The sequence below is a fragment of the Procambarus clarkii genome, chromosome 10 (assembly GCF_040958095.1).
Source record: "Procambarus clarkii isolate CNS0578487 chromosome 10, FALCON_Pclarkii_2.0, whole genome shotgun sequence".
Classification (NCBI taxonomy): Eukaryota; Metazoa; Arthropoda; class Malacostraca; order Decapoda; family Cambaridae; genus Procambarus; species Procambarus clarkii.
In genome coordinates this window covers 21,784,378-21,797,725 of record NC_091159.1, presented here as the reverse complement: position 1 = coordinate 21,797,725, position 13,348 = coordinate 21,784,378, and the positions used below count along the sequence as shown (strand labels likewise).

The following is a 13,348-nucleotide window of genomic DNA, read 5'->3' as shown; positions in this document are numbered from 1 at the left end:
GCTACGTCGTGTTTGACACTTCCTCAAGATGGCTACGTCGTGTTTGACACTTCCTCAAGATGGCTACGTCATGTTTGACACTCTCAAGATGGCTACGTCATGTTTGACACTTCCTCAAGATGGCTACGTCGTGTTTGACACTTCCTCAAGATGGCTACGTCGTGTTTGACACTCTCAAGATGGCTACGTCATGTTTGACACTCTCAAGATGGCTACGTCATGTTTGACACTTCCTCAAGATGGCTACGTCATGTTTGACACTTCCTCAAGATGGCTACGTCGTGTTTGACACTTCCTCAAGATGGCTACGTCGTGTTTGACACTCTCAAGATGGCTACGTCATGTTTGACACTTCCTCAAGATGGCTACGTCGTGTTTGACACTTCCTCAAGATGGCTACGTCGTGTTTGACACTTCCTCAAGATGGCTACGTCATGTTTGACACTCTCAAGATGGCTACGTCATGTTTGACACTTCCTCAAGATGGCTACGTCGTGTTTGACACTTCCTCAAGATGGCTACGTCGTGTTTGACACTCTCAAGATGGCTACGTCATGTTTGACACTTCCTCAAGATGGCTACGTCATGTTTGACACTTCCTCAAGATGGCTACGTCATGTTTGACACTTCCTCAAGATGTCTACGTCGTGTTTGACACTTCCTCAAGATGGCTACGTCATGTTTGACACTCTCAAGATGGCTACGTCGTGTTTGACACTCTCAAGATGGCTACGTCGTGTTTGACACTCTCAAGATGGCTACGTCGTGTTTGACACTCTCAAGATGGCTACGTCGTGTTTGACACTCTCAAGATGGCTACGTCGTGTTTGACACTTCCTCAAGATGGCTACGTCGTGTTTGACACTTCCTCAAGATGGCTACGTCATGTTTGACACTCTCAAGATGGCTACGTCATGTTTGACACTTCCTCAAGATGGCTACGTCGTGTTTGACACTTCCTCAAGATGGCTACGTCGTGTTTGACACTCTCAAGATGGCTACGTCATGTTTGACACTTCCTCAAGATGGCTACGTCATGTTTGACACTTCCTCAAGATGGCTACGTCGTGTTTGACACTTCCTCAAGATGTCTACGTCGTGTTTGACACTTCCTCAAGATGGCTACGTCATGTTTGACACTCTCAAGATGGCTACGTCGTGTTTGACACTCTCAAGATGGCTACGTCGTGTTTGACACTCTCAAGATGGCTACGTCGTGTTTGACACTCTCAAGATGGCTACGTCGTGTTTGACACTCTCAAGATGGCTACGTCGTGTTTGACACTCTCAAGATGGCTACGTCGTGTTTGACACTCTCAAGATGGCTACGTCGTGTTTGACACTCTCAAGATGGCTACGTCGTGTTTGACACTCTCAAGATGGCTACGTCGTGTTTGACACTCTCAAGATGGCTACGTCGTGTTTGACACTCTCAAGATGGCTACGTCGTGTTTGACACTCTCAAGATGGCTACGTCGTGTTTGACACTCTCAAGATGGCTACGTCGTGTTTGACACTCTCAAGATGGCTACGTCGTGTTTGACACTCTCAAGATGGCTACGTCGTGTTTGACACTCTCAAGATGGCTACGTCGTGTTTGACACTCTCAAGATGGCTACGTCGTGTTTGACACTCTCAAGATGGCTACGTCGTGTTTGACACTCTCAAGATGGCTACGTCGTGTTTGACACTCTCAAGATGGCTACGTCGTGTTTGACACTCTCAAGATGGCTACGTCGTGTTTGACACTCTCAAGATGGCTACGTCGTGTTTGACACTCTCAAGATGGCTACGTCGTGTTTGACACTCTCAAGATGGCTACGTCGTGTTTGACACTCTCAAGATGGCTACGTCGTGTTTGACACTCTCAAGATGGCTACGTCGTGTTTGACACTCTCAAGATGGCTACGTCGTGTTTGACACTCTCAAGATGGCTACCATGTGTTTGACACTCTCAAGATGGCTACCATGTGTTTGTAAATAATAATAAAAAAAACTTAAGTGGAATGTCGTTTACAGTGTTCAAACGCAGGATTTCCTGCTAATTAAATTATCTGCCACACTTATATTGCTGTCATTGTCTGATATACCCTGCAGCTTCCCTTCTTCTCCCCCACCACACATCCCTGCAGCTTCCCTTCCTCTCCCCCACCACACATTACCCCACCTCTCCCCCACCACACAATACCTCTCCTCTCCCCCACCACACATTACCACACCTCTCCCCCACCACACATTACCTCTCCTCTCCCCCACCACACAATACCTCTCCTCTCCCCCACCACACATTACCTCTCCTCTCCCCCACCACACAATACCTCTCCTCTCCCCCACCACACAATACTACACCTCTCCCCCACCACACATTACCTCTCCTCTCCCCCACCACACATTACCTCTCCTCTCCCCCACCACACAATACCTCTCCTCTCCCCCACCACACAATACCTCTCCTCTCCCCCACCACACAATACCTCTCCTCTCCCCCACCACACAATACCTCTCCTCTCCCCCACCACACAATACCTCTCCTCTCCCCCACCACACAATACCCCCTCTCCCCCACCACACAATACCTCTCCTCTCCCCCACCATACAATACCTCTCCTCTCCCCCACCACACAATACCCCCTCTCCCCCACCACACAATACCACACCTCTCCCCCACCACACAATACCCCCTCTCCCCCACCACACAATACCACACCTCTCCCCCACCACACAATACCACACCTCTCCCCCACCACACAATACCACACCTCTCCCCCACCACACAATACCTCTCCTCTCCCCCACCACACAATACCACACCTCTCCCCCACCACACAATACCTCTCCTCTCCCCCACCACACAATACCCCTCACCCCCCATAATAAACATCTACCCCCCACAAGGCTCATCTCTCCACCAGCGTCTAACCAGCTCAACAAAAGTCTAAGATAATTTAGTTTGATTAACGATAGTTCGAGGAGGCATATTATCTAAAATTAGATGCACCTAATTGATAGTTGAGATAAGCGGTGCTTATCATACCTCAGGTCTATGCTTGACAACGTAAACAATCCAAATTAGTTGTTAACGGTCAATACAAGTAATTAGTAGTCATGTAAAGGTTTAGACTTAAGACTTATCGAGTGAGGTCTAACACTCCACTCGATAAAAGTATGTACCCCTTTACGACATCGATACTCTTTAAACACACTCAATATAACTCATCCCAATCCAACTCATCCCAATCCAACCCATCCCAATCTAATCCAAAAAAACAACCTAATCCAACTTATCGTATCCTTACTTTACCTAGCGAAAAATGGTTCGATTGGAAAGCAGAAAATAACACCGTTTTTAGTTATAAATTCCACGCAAAATTAAAAAAAAAAAAATATGGTGGTCGCATGGATGGTTGCACAGATGGTCACATGGATGGTTGCACGGATGGTCACCAGGATGGTCGCACGGATGGTCGCACGGATGGTCGCCGGGATGGTCGCACGGATGGTCGCATGGATGGTCTCACGGATAATCGCATGGATGGTCGCACGGATAATCGCATGGATGGTCGCACGGATGGTCGCACGGATGGTCGCACGGATGGTCGCACGGATGGTCACACGGATGGTCGCACGGATAATCGCATGGATGGTCGCACGGATAATCGCATGGATGGTCGCACGGATGGTCGCACGGATGGTCACACGGATGGTCGCACGGATGGTCGCACGGATGGTCGCACGGATGGTTGCATGGATGGTCGCACGGATGGTCGCACGGATGGTCGCACGGATGGTTACACGGATGGTCGCACGGATGGTTGCATGGATGGTCGCACGGATGGTCGCACGGATGGTTACACGGATGGTCGCACGGATGGTTACACGGATGGTCGCACGGATGGTTACACGGATGGTCGCCGGGATGGTCGCACGGATGGTTGCATGGATGGTCGTACGGATGGTCGCACGGATGGTTACACGGATGGTCGCACGGATGGTCGCACGGATGGTTACACGGATGGTCGCACGGATGGTCGCACGGATGGTTACACGGATGGTCGCCGGGATGGTCGCACGGATGGTTGCATGGATGGTCGCACGGATGGTCGCACGGATGGTTGCATGGATGGTCGCACGGATGGTTGCATGGATAGTCACACGGATGGTCGCACGGATGGTTGTACAGATGGTCGCATGGATGGTCGCACGGATGGTCACATGGATAGTCACACGGATGGTCGGATAGTCACACGGATGGTCACATGGATAGTCACACGGATGGTCGGATAGTCACACGGATGGTCACAAGGATGGTTACACGGATGGTCGCATGGATGGTCGGGATGGTTGTCGACTGCGCAGGAAGGCCAGGATCTGGGTCACGTCTTTTAAGCTTTAAAAACGGCCATATTTGGAAGACAAATGGTCTCGCGGAATTCGTTGGAGCAGTAAGGAATGTGGCCAGGAATTTTGGGGAGAGTGCCGCTGGTGCCGCTCATGGCTATGGTCTGTGACGTGTTCGCCTCCACCCACTGTCACTCACCACCACCCACTGGCACTCACCACCACCCACTGGCACTCACCACCACCCACTGGCACTCACCACCACCCACTGGTGCTCACCACCACCCACTGGTGCTCACCACCACCCACTGGTGCTCACCACCACCCACTGGCACTCACCACCACCCACTGGCTCTCACCACCACCCACTGGCACTCACCACCACCCACTGGCACTAATAAGCTATTTCTAACAATAATAGCTTTAGGTTGTGAAGTTTTTGAGCCTCGTAAACTGTTTACTAAAAGTAACCAACAAAGCCGCCAGGATTAAGGAAAGATCTACAGGTTTCGTATGTGGTTGCGTGAAGGTTTCATGACTCCAGGGCCGAGCGCAACAAGTGTCAAGAGCTTGGGCAAGGTCCACATGATGCTGAGACACCCGCCACGGTGAGCTCTGCACATCACTTTCTCGTCATTATCCCCCAATAACACACAGTTAACACGCTCGTTTAGGAGTGCCAGCCCGGCACTGAGGCCACCTGCGTAACCCAGTCAAGTGTAACGCAGTCAAGTGTAACGCAGCCAAGCTTAACGCAGCTAAGCGTAACGCAGCCATACATAACGCAGTCAAGCTTAACGCAGCTAAGCTTAATGCAGCCACGCTTAACACAGCCAAGCTTGACGCAGTCAAGCTTAACGCAGCCAAGCTTAACGCGGCCAAGCTTGATCTTGTGTGTATTTACCTCTCAGCTGACTCCCTGTATTTTGTACATTGTGGAAAATCAAGAGCTGCTTAGCTGCAGCTGCCAAGGGCCAGAAATCATCAAGTATTTACAAAAGTTCACTTACGAAACATGTACATCTTTCATCAATCATGGCGGCTTTGTTTACATTTAACAATTTACAAGTTTCAAAACGTCACAACCCAATTATTATTCTCATAGACATCCTACCAGGATGAGTATGGGGTGCACAACAAACCACCATACCCTGGATGAGTATGGGGTGCACAACAAACCACCACTCCCAGGATGAGTATGGGGTGCACAACAAACCACCACTCCCAGGGTGAGTATGGGGTGCACAACAAACCACCACTCCCAGGGTGAGTATGGGGTGCACAACAAACCACCACTCCCAGGATGAGTATGGGGTGCACAATAAACCACCACTCCCAGGATGAGTATGGGGTGCACAATAAACCACCACTCCCAGGATGAGTATGGGGTGCACAACAAACCACCATACCCTGGATGAGTATGGGGTGCACAATAAACCACCACTCCCAGGATGAGTATGGGGTGCACAATAAACCACCACTCCCAGGATGAGTATGGGGTGCACAACAAACCACCATACCCAGGATGAGTATGGGGTGCACAACAAACCACCATACCCTGGATGAGTATGGGGTGCACAACAAACCACCGTTCCCAGGATGAGTATGGGGTGCACAACAAACCACCATACCCTGGATGAGTATGGGGTGCACAACAAACCACCGTTCCCAGGATGAGTATGGGGTGCACAACAAACCACCATACCCAGGATGAGTATGGGGTGCACAACAAACCACCATACCCAGGATGAGTATGGGGTGCACAACAAACCACCATACCCTGGATGAGTATGGGGTGCACAACAAACCACCGTTCCCAGGATGAGTATGGGGTGCACAACAAACCACCATACCCTGGATGAGTATGGGGTGCACAACAAACCACCACTCCCAGGAAGAGTATGGGGTGCACAACAAACCACCGCTCCCAGGGTGAGTATGGGGTGCACAACAAACCACCGCTCCCAGGGTGAGTATGGGGTGCACAACAAACCACCGCTCCCAGGATGAGTATGGGGTGCACAACAAACCACCGCTCCCAGGGTGAGTATGGGGTGCACAACAAACCACCGCTCCCAGGGTGAGTATGGGGTGCACAACAAACCACCGCTCCCAGGGTGAGTATGGGGTGCACAACAAACCACCGCTCCCAGGGTGAGTATGGGGTGCACAACAAACCACCGCTCCCAGGGTGAGTATGGGGTGCACAACAAACCACCGCTCCCAGGAAGAGTATGGGGTGCACAACAAACCACCACTCCCAGGAAGAGTATGGGGTGCACAACAAACCACCGCTCCCAGGGTGAGTATGGGGTGCACAACAAACCACCGCTCCCAGGGTGAGTATGGGGTGCACAACAAACCACCGCTCCCAGGAAGAGTATGGGGTGCACAACAAACCACCACTCCCAGGAAGAGTATGGGGTGCACAACAAACCACCGCTCCCAGGAAGAGTATGGGGTGCACAACAAACCACCACTCCCAGGAAGAGTATGGGGTGCACAACAAACCACCGCTCCCAGGAAGAGTATGGGGTGCACAACAAACCACCACTCCCAGGATGAGTATGGGGTGCACAACAAACCACCACTCCCAGGGTGAGTATGGGGTGCACAACAAACCACCGCTCCCAGGGTGAGTATGGGGTGCACAACAAACCACCACTCCCAGGGTGAGTATGGGGTGCACAACAAACCACCGCTCCCAGGGTGAGTATGGGGTGCACAACAAACCACCACTCCCAGGAAGAGTATGGGGTGCACAACAAACCACCACTCCCAGGAAGAGTATGGGGTGCACAACAAACCACCACTCCCAGGAAGAGTATGGGGTGCACAACAAACCACCGCTCCCAGGGTGAGTATGGGGTGCACAACAAACCCAATGAACAAACTTGAACAATCCAGTGAGTGTCCCGGAGTAATATACACAAACAACCTCGCCTCCCAACCATATATATCCAGTTCTTCTCAGAAACCAAACATTTACTTTGTATGTGCTATGTTCCGTGTTACTTTTTGCTGTGACGTAAATGCCACCTCATTAACACCTCTTCTGTTATAGCTTTTACCTCGAACGCCGGACCCGGATAACAACAGCCAAGTGGCTGGTGGCGTCTCTGTAGGCATGTTAGTCAAGGTGTTTATTAAAGAGTTTTGGGGAAAAAAATCCCTGTTATTTATATATTAAATTAAATAAACATGGAACAATGATGCAATTTACATTCAGTAAAATCAAAATCTTTCAGTGATTAATTACATATACGTATGATTACTACATGTAATTAATCACATAATCTGTTATTATGACCAAAGCAAACCACACACCACTATTTTAAACAACAAAAGCTGACGTTTCTCAACAAAAGCTGACCATTCTATCATTCACTTATTTGACCTCTAAGTTAATCTGGTTTAAAATACGTTGTTCTCAGATCACGCTACCAGAGGTACTAAGTCTTGCCAGCCAGGTTAACCCTTACAATCATCCAGTCGCTATATAAGATATTTTCCCATTTAATTAGCTAAAACATTTTTAGTCATATGTGTACCTCCATGTAGTACTTTTAACTTTTAAACAGCTGAGCCGTTTAGGGATTAAAGAACAAGGGGCGGCCATGTCGTAGCTCAGTCGATTAAGGCAGCGTCTGGGATGCTCTCGGACGCAGGTTCGAATCCTCGTCACGGCCCTTGTGGATTTGTTCAACAAGGGACGGCCCTCCCAGGCCCTCAGGAAAGGCCCTCCCTTAGACCCCACACACCAGAACCCTCCACCCCCCCCCTCCCTAACACCCCCCACCCCCTTTCTCTACTATTTCAATAAATCTAGACACGATCTGTACAATTTCTAGACCCGGATCTTCACTCCCATTATTGTCACTATACACAACATTCACCAGGAATACATTGTGTATAGAGAACATCTTCACTTTATATTCACTCTAGGCGAGAAAAACAATCCTGATTGTCGTCACTGAAGTCAATATTACAATATTATTAGATTCTGATTCTTTTCATTATACGATTTCTTAATGCATTAATTGTAGTTTACTAAATAATACTTATAATTAGCTGGAGCGCTCAAGCTGGGATCTTAACCTCAGCTGTTGTTTTGGACCTGTCACACACCTGTCAACGACTCGTTATCCGCGTATCATTACCAGGCATAAATCTTGACTTGTGAGAGTTGAGAGATGGAGCAATTAAGAGAGCCTTGAGTGTGGTCAAGTACACGACCCGACGACACGCTTGTTGACGGACGCCAAGGTTTACCCTTAACTTTGTTTGTGTCGTCATGCTGCCTCTGGCGTGCATGTGCTCGAGGGGTAAACTGGTTACAGGATACCAGTGATGCGTGTTTACCTCCACACCTGTACACCATCACCTAAACACAAGTGTAGGAGTATGTCTGTATGGTCTACCCTTCATGACAACACGGAGCCTCGGACCTGGACTCCATAGGAGGAGTGGCTAGCCTGTGGAAGGAGTGAACTAGGCAAATCAGGGCCCTTTGCTATTAGATACTGAATACATAACCGTAAGATTTATCCACGAAACAAGAATCCTTATCCGGGAAATATTGATATTTGATTTCAAACCCGGGTTGTGATTGGAGTAAACAGGTGTACAGCCGTAAGCGCAAATGAGCAACCATGGAGTGAGGAAGCCATTGTGGGGTACGGCTGTGGTGGGTATGTGGCCCTGAGGGCCGCCCCAAGCAACAGCCTGGTGGACCAAACTCTCACAAGTCAAGCCTGACCTCGGGCTTGGGGAGCAGAAGAACTCCCAGAACCCCATCAAGCAGGTGTCAAGCAGGCTATAGGTTCCTCGGTGCTCGCACTCGCTCTGGTTATACCAATGCGTGAAGGTCGCTCCTTCCGCTGACCTTATTTGTAAAGTGGTAATGTGTGCGGCCGCGCGAGTCCGTCTCCAGGAAAGCCTCGTCCAGCTGACGACGCCGGAAGGACGATGTTTATGACTCGTCACATGTTGTCACATTACCAGACTGTGAGGATTTCCAGCCTCGTGTGTTGTTCATGTTGGGTTTGCCTGTCACGTGTCTTGTTTGATCTGCTCTTATAACTGGTCTCCACGCCATGTAGGCCTACAACACTGGTCTTCCCCGTTACGAATTATGTAGGTTTACAACTATAGTCAAGCTTGATGTAGGCCCACTACATACATCGTGAGTTATGTAAGCCTACATGTTGTTGATGTTGTTTTTAGATTCAGCTCCTAGGAACAGAAGTTTCATGTAGCACGGGCTATGGTGAGCCCGTAATGTAAGCCTATACATGTTGTTGTTTTAGATTTATCTACTGAGAACGAAATGTCCATGTAGCACGGGCTATGGTGAGCCCGTAGCAGCCTGTCATACCAGCCTATACAGCCTGTCATACGGTATATAGGTTTCTATCATCCCTTCCACCCCACACCCTACCACCCCTCACCCTGCCACCCCACACCCTGCCACCCCTCACCCTGCCACCCCACACCCTGCCATCCCTCACCCTGCCACCCCACACCCTGCCACCCCACACCCTGCCACCCCTACACCCTGCCACCCCTCACCCTGCCACCCCACACCCTGCCATCCCTACACCCTGCCACCCCTACACCCTGCCATCCCCACACCCTGCCACCCCACACCCTGCCACCCCACACCCTGCCACCCCACACCCTGCCACCCCACACCCTGCCATCCCTCACCCTGCCACCCCTCACCCTGCCACCCCACACCCTGCCACCCCACACCCTGCCACCCCACACCCTGCCACCCCTCACCCTGCCACCCCTACACCCTGCCACCCCACACCCTGCCACCCCACACCCTGCCACCCCACACCCTGCCACCCCTCACCCTGCCACCCCACACCCTGCCACCCCACACCCTGCCACCCCACACCCTGCCACCCCACACCCTGCCACCCCCACACCCTGCCACCCCACACCCTGCCACCCCACACCCTGCCACCCCTCACCCTGCCACCCCACACCCAGCCACCCCCACACCCTGCCACCCCACACCCTGCCACCCCACACTCTGCCACCCCACACCCTGCCACCCCACACCCTGCCACCCCACACCCTGCCACCCCACACCCTGCCACCCCACACCCTGCCACCCCTCACCCTGCCACCCCACACCCTGCCACCCCACACCCTGCCACCCCACACTCTGCCACCCCACACCCTGCCACCCCTCACCCTGCCACCCCACACCCAGCCACCCCCACACCCTGCCACCCCACACCCTGCCACCCCACACTCTGCCACCCCACACCCTGCCACCCCACACCCTGCCACCCCACACCCTGCCACCCCACACCCTGCCACCCCACACCCTGCCACCCCTCACCCTGCCACCCCACACCCTGCCACCCCACACCCTGCCACCCCACACCCTGCCACCCCACACCCTGCCACCCCCACACCCTGCCACCCCACACCCTGCCACCCCACACCCTGCCACCCCACACCCTGCCACCCCACACCCAGCCACCCCCACACCCTGCCACCCCACACCCTGCCACCCCACACTCTGCCACCCCTCCGTGCGAGTGTTCATGGGGTGTGCTTTACTCATGTGACCTTGACGTGTATACTGCGGCCCGTCGTCAAAACACAGGGCCGTCGGGTTCACATCCAACAAGTCAAATACTCAAGACTTAGTAATTGATTGATGAAGATTAAGCCGCCCAAGAGGTGGCACGGGCATGAATAGCCCCGCAATGATTTACTAAGTTCTACATAGGTCAATATAAGTGTACCTGCAGCCCCCTTCACCACGGGAGACATCTCCCGTCACGCAGGGTGCAGTCGCACCTCCACAGATCTCCAGTATCAGCTCTTGATACTGGTAATGGCTCAAAAGGTGGCACGGGCTATTCATTCCCGTGCCACCTTTTGGGTGGCTTAATCTTCATCAATCAATCACTCGACTTCACCATATACTGAGCTATGACAAGAAACCTGCTTCGTTCTCTTTTAGTTTGTATTGTAATCACTCTCTAAATCAACCAAACCGAACCGCTTTATCTAAACCTCGTAGACCTAACTTTACGTAGCTCTAGCCTCACGTAGACCTATCCTCACGTAGACCTATCCTCACGTAGACCCATCCTCACGTAGACCTATCCTCACGTAGACCTATCCTCACGTAGACCTAACCTTACGTAGACCTATCCTCACGTAGACCTAACCTTACGTAGACCTATCCTCACGTAGACCTAACCTTACGTAGACCTATCCTCACATAGACCTAACCTTACGTAGACCTATCCTCACGTAGACCTAACCTTACGTAGAACTATCCTCACGTAGACCTAACCTTACGTAGACCTATCCTCACATAGACCTAACCTTACGTAGACCTATCCTCACGTAGACCTAACCTTACGTAGAACTATCCTCACGTAGACCTAACCTTACGTAGACCTATCCTCACATAGACCTAACCTTACGTAGACCTATCCTCACGTAGACCTAACCTTACGTAGACCTATCCTCACGTAGACCTCACCTTATGTAGACCTATCCTCAGGTAGACCTAACGTCACATAGATTTAACCTTACGTAGACCTATCCTCACGTAGACCTAACGTCACATAGACCTAACCTTACGTAGACCTATCCTCAAAGACCTATTCCCACGTAGACCTATCCTCACGTAGACCTAACGTCACATAGACCTAACCTTACGTAGACCTATCCTCAAAGACCTATCCCCACGTAGACCTATCCTCACATAGACCTAACTATGCATAAACCCACAGCATATAATATTAATTTATATTTTAGGTAAAAATTTTATCATACCAGATGAAAAATTCCGTTGGTTATCTGCTGAATAATAATAATTTTTGTTTCCGTTTTGTCGGGGACAAGAAGCCTGTATGTCTGTATGTATACACACATGCGAAAAACCCACAATGAAATGGGAACGTTTTCGGCCGACTAGGCCTTCATCAGTCAGAAAACGTTTTAACTCCTTTCCTATTTCACAGTGGTTTTACACACATCTATGTTCAGTGTTGTGTGATCATCAGTTGGATATATATATATGTTATTAACATTATTCTTACGGAAGGAAAACTAACTAATCTCATTAATTCACATAAGCACAGATCTTGTGATGTCCAGAATAGGGGTAATGGTTCCACAGAACCCTGCCCACACTTAACAGAAATAAAAATTAGTCGAGTATTCTTTTGAAGTTTGAACGTCCCAGAGTCTGACAACCACATCCAATAATGACCGCCAGGTGAGGCGTTCTTTGCCGCACTTATAAACACAAATTCCTTGAATCTTGTTCAAGGAGACATCTCCCGTCACGCAGGGTGCAGTCGCACCTCCACAGATCTCCAGTATCAGCTCTTGATACTGGTAATGGCTCAAAAGGGCCACCACTTACGGGCTATTCATGCCCGTGCCACCTTTTGGGTGGCTTCATCTTCTTCTTCTTCTTCTTGTTCAGAACATTGTATACACCACCTTAAGAAAGAATGTGCGTTACATCCAAAATTTTGGATTTGAATACATTGATAGATACGCCGGGTCTTGACCTTCAATATAAACATTGCTGTCATGATCAAGGAAAGATATAAAGGTTTCGTAAGTGGCCACATAAAATACTGGCTGAATCCTGGCCCAGTAGCGTCCTGTTGCACAAGGTCACAACATATACATCCTTGATGTACTGGTCATTACTGGCTCGTTCACCGGCCACCATTTTCTCACCTAGCCTGGTGCGTGCCCACCCATACACTCCAAGCCTCCACGCACACACACCTTTAAACCCCATGGCATAGCTACCCCTCAAAACAACACGCATGGGTGTGTCCCGGGAGGAGGGTATGTACTCTGGGAGGTACCTGAGGGTACTCTGGGAGTGCCCAGGGGGTATTCTGGGGCTGCCCGGGGGTATCTAGGCTATGGAACGAGCACATATACGCTCACGACTGTTCCCTTGCTACCACTGATGACTGGTTCTCCTCTGCTTTATGCTGCT

The 13,348-nt window shown here is 50.7% G+C and overlaps 1 protein-coding gene across 1 annotated transcript; it reads left to right on the top strand.

The window, feature by feature from the left end:
• Positions 1–3,396: 3,396 nt before the first annotated feature.
• On the top strand, positions 3,397–4,284 carry LOC123747840 (S-antigen protein-like). Its single transcript, XM_045730047.1, has one exon. The coding sequence runs from the start codon at positions 3,397–3,399 to the stop codon at positions 4,282–4,284; it is 888 nt and encodes a 295-aa protein (XP_045586003.1).
• Positions 4,285–13,348: the final 9,064 nt, after the last annotated feature.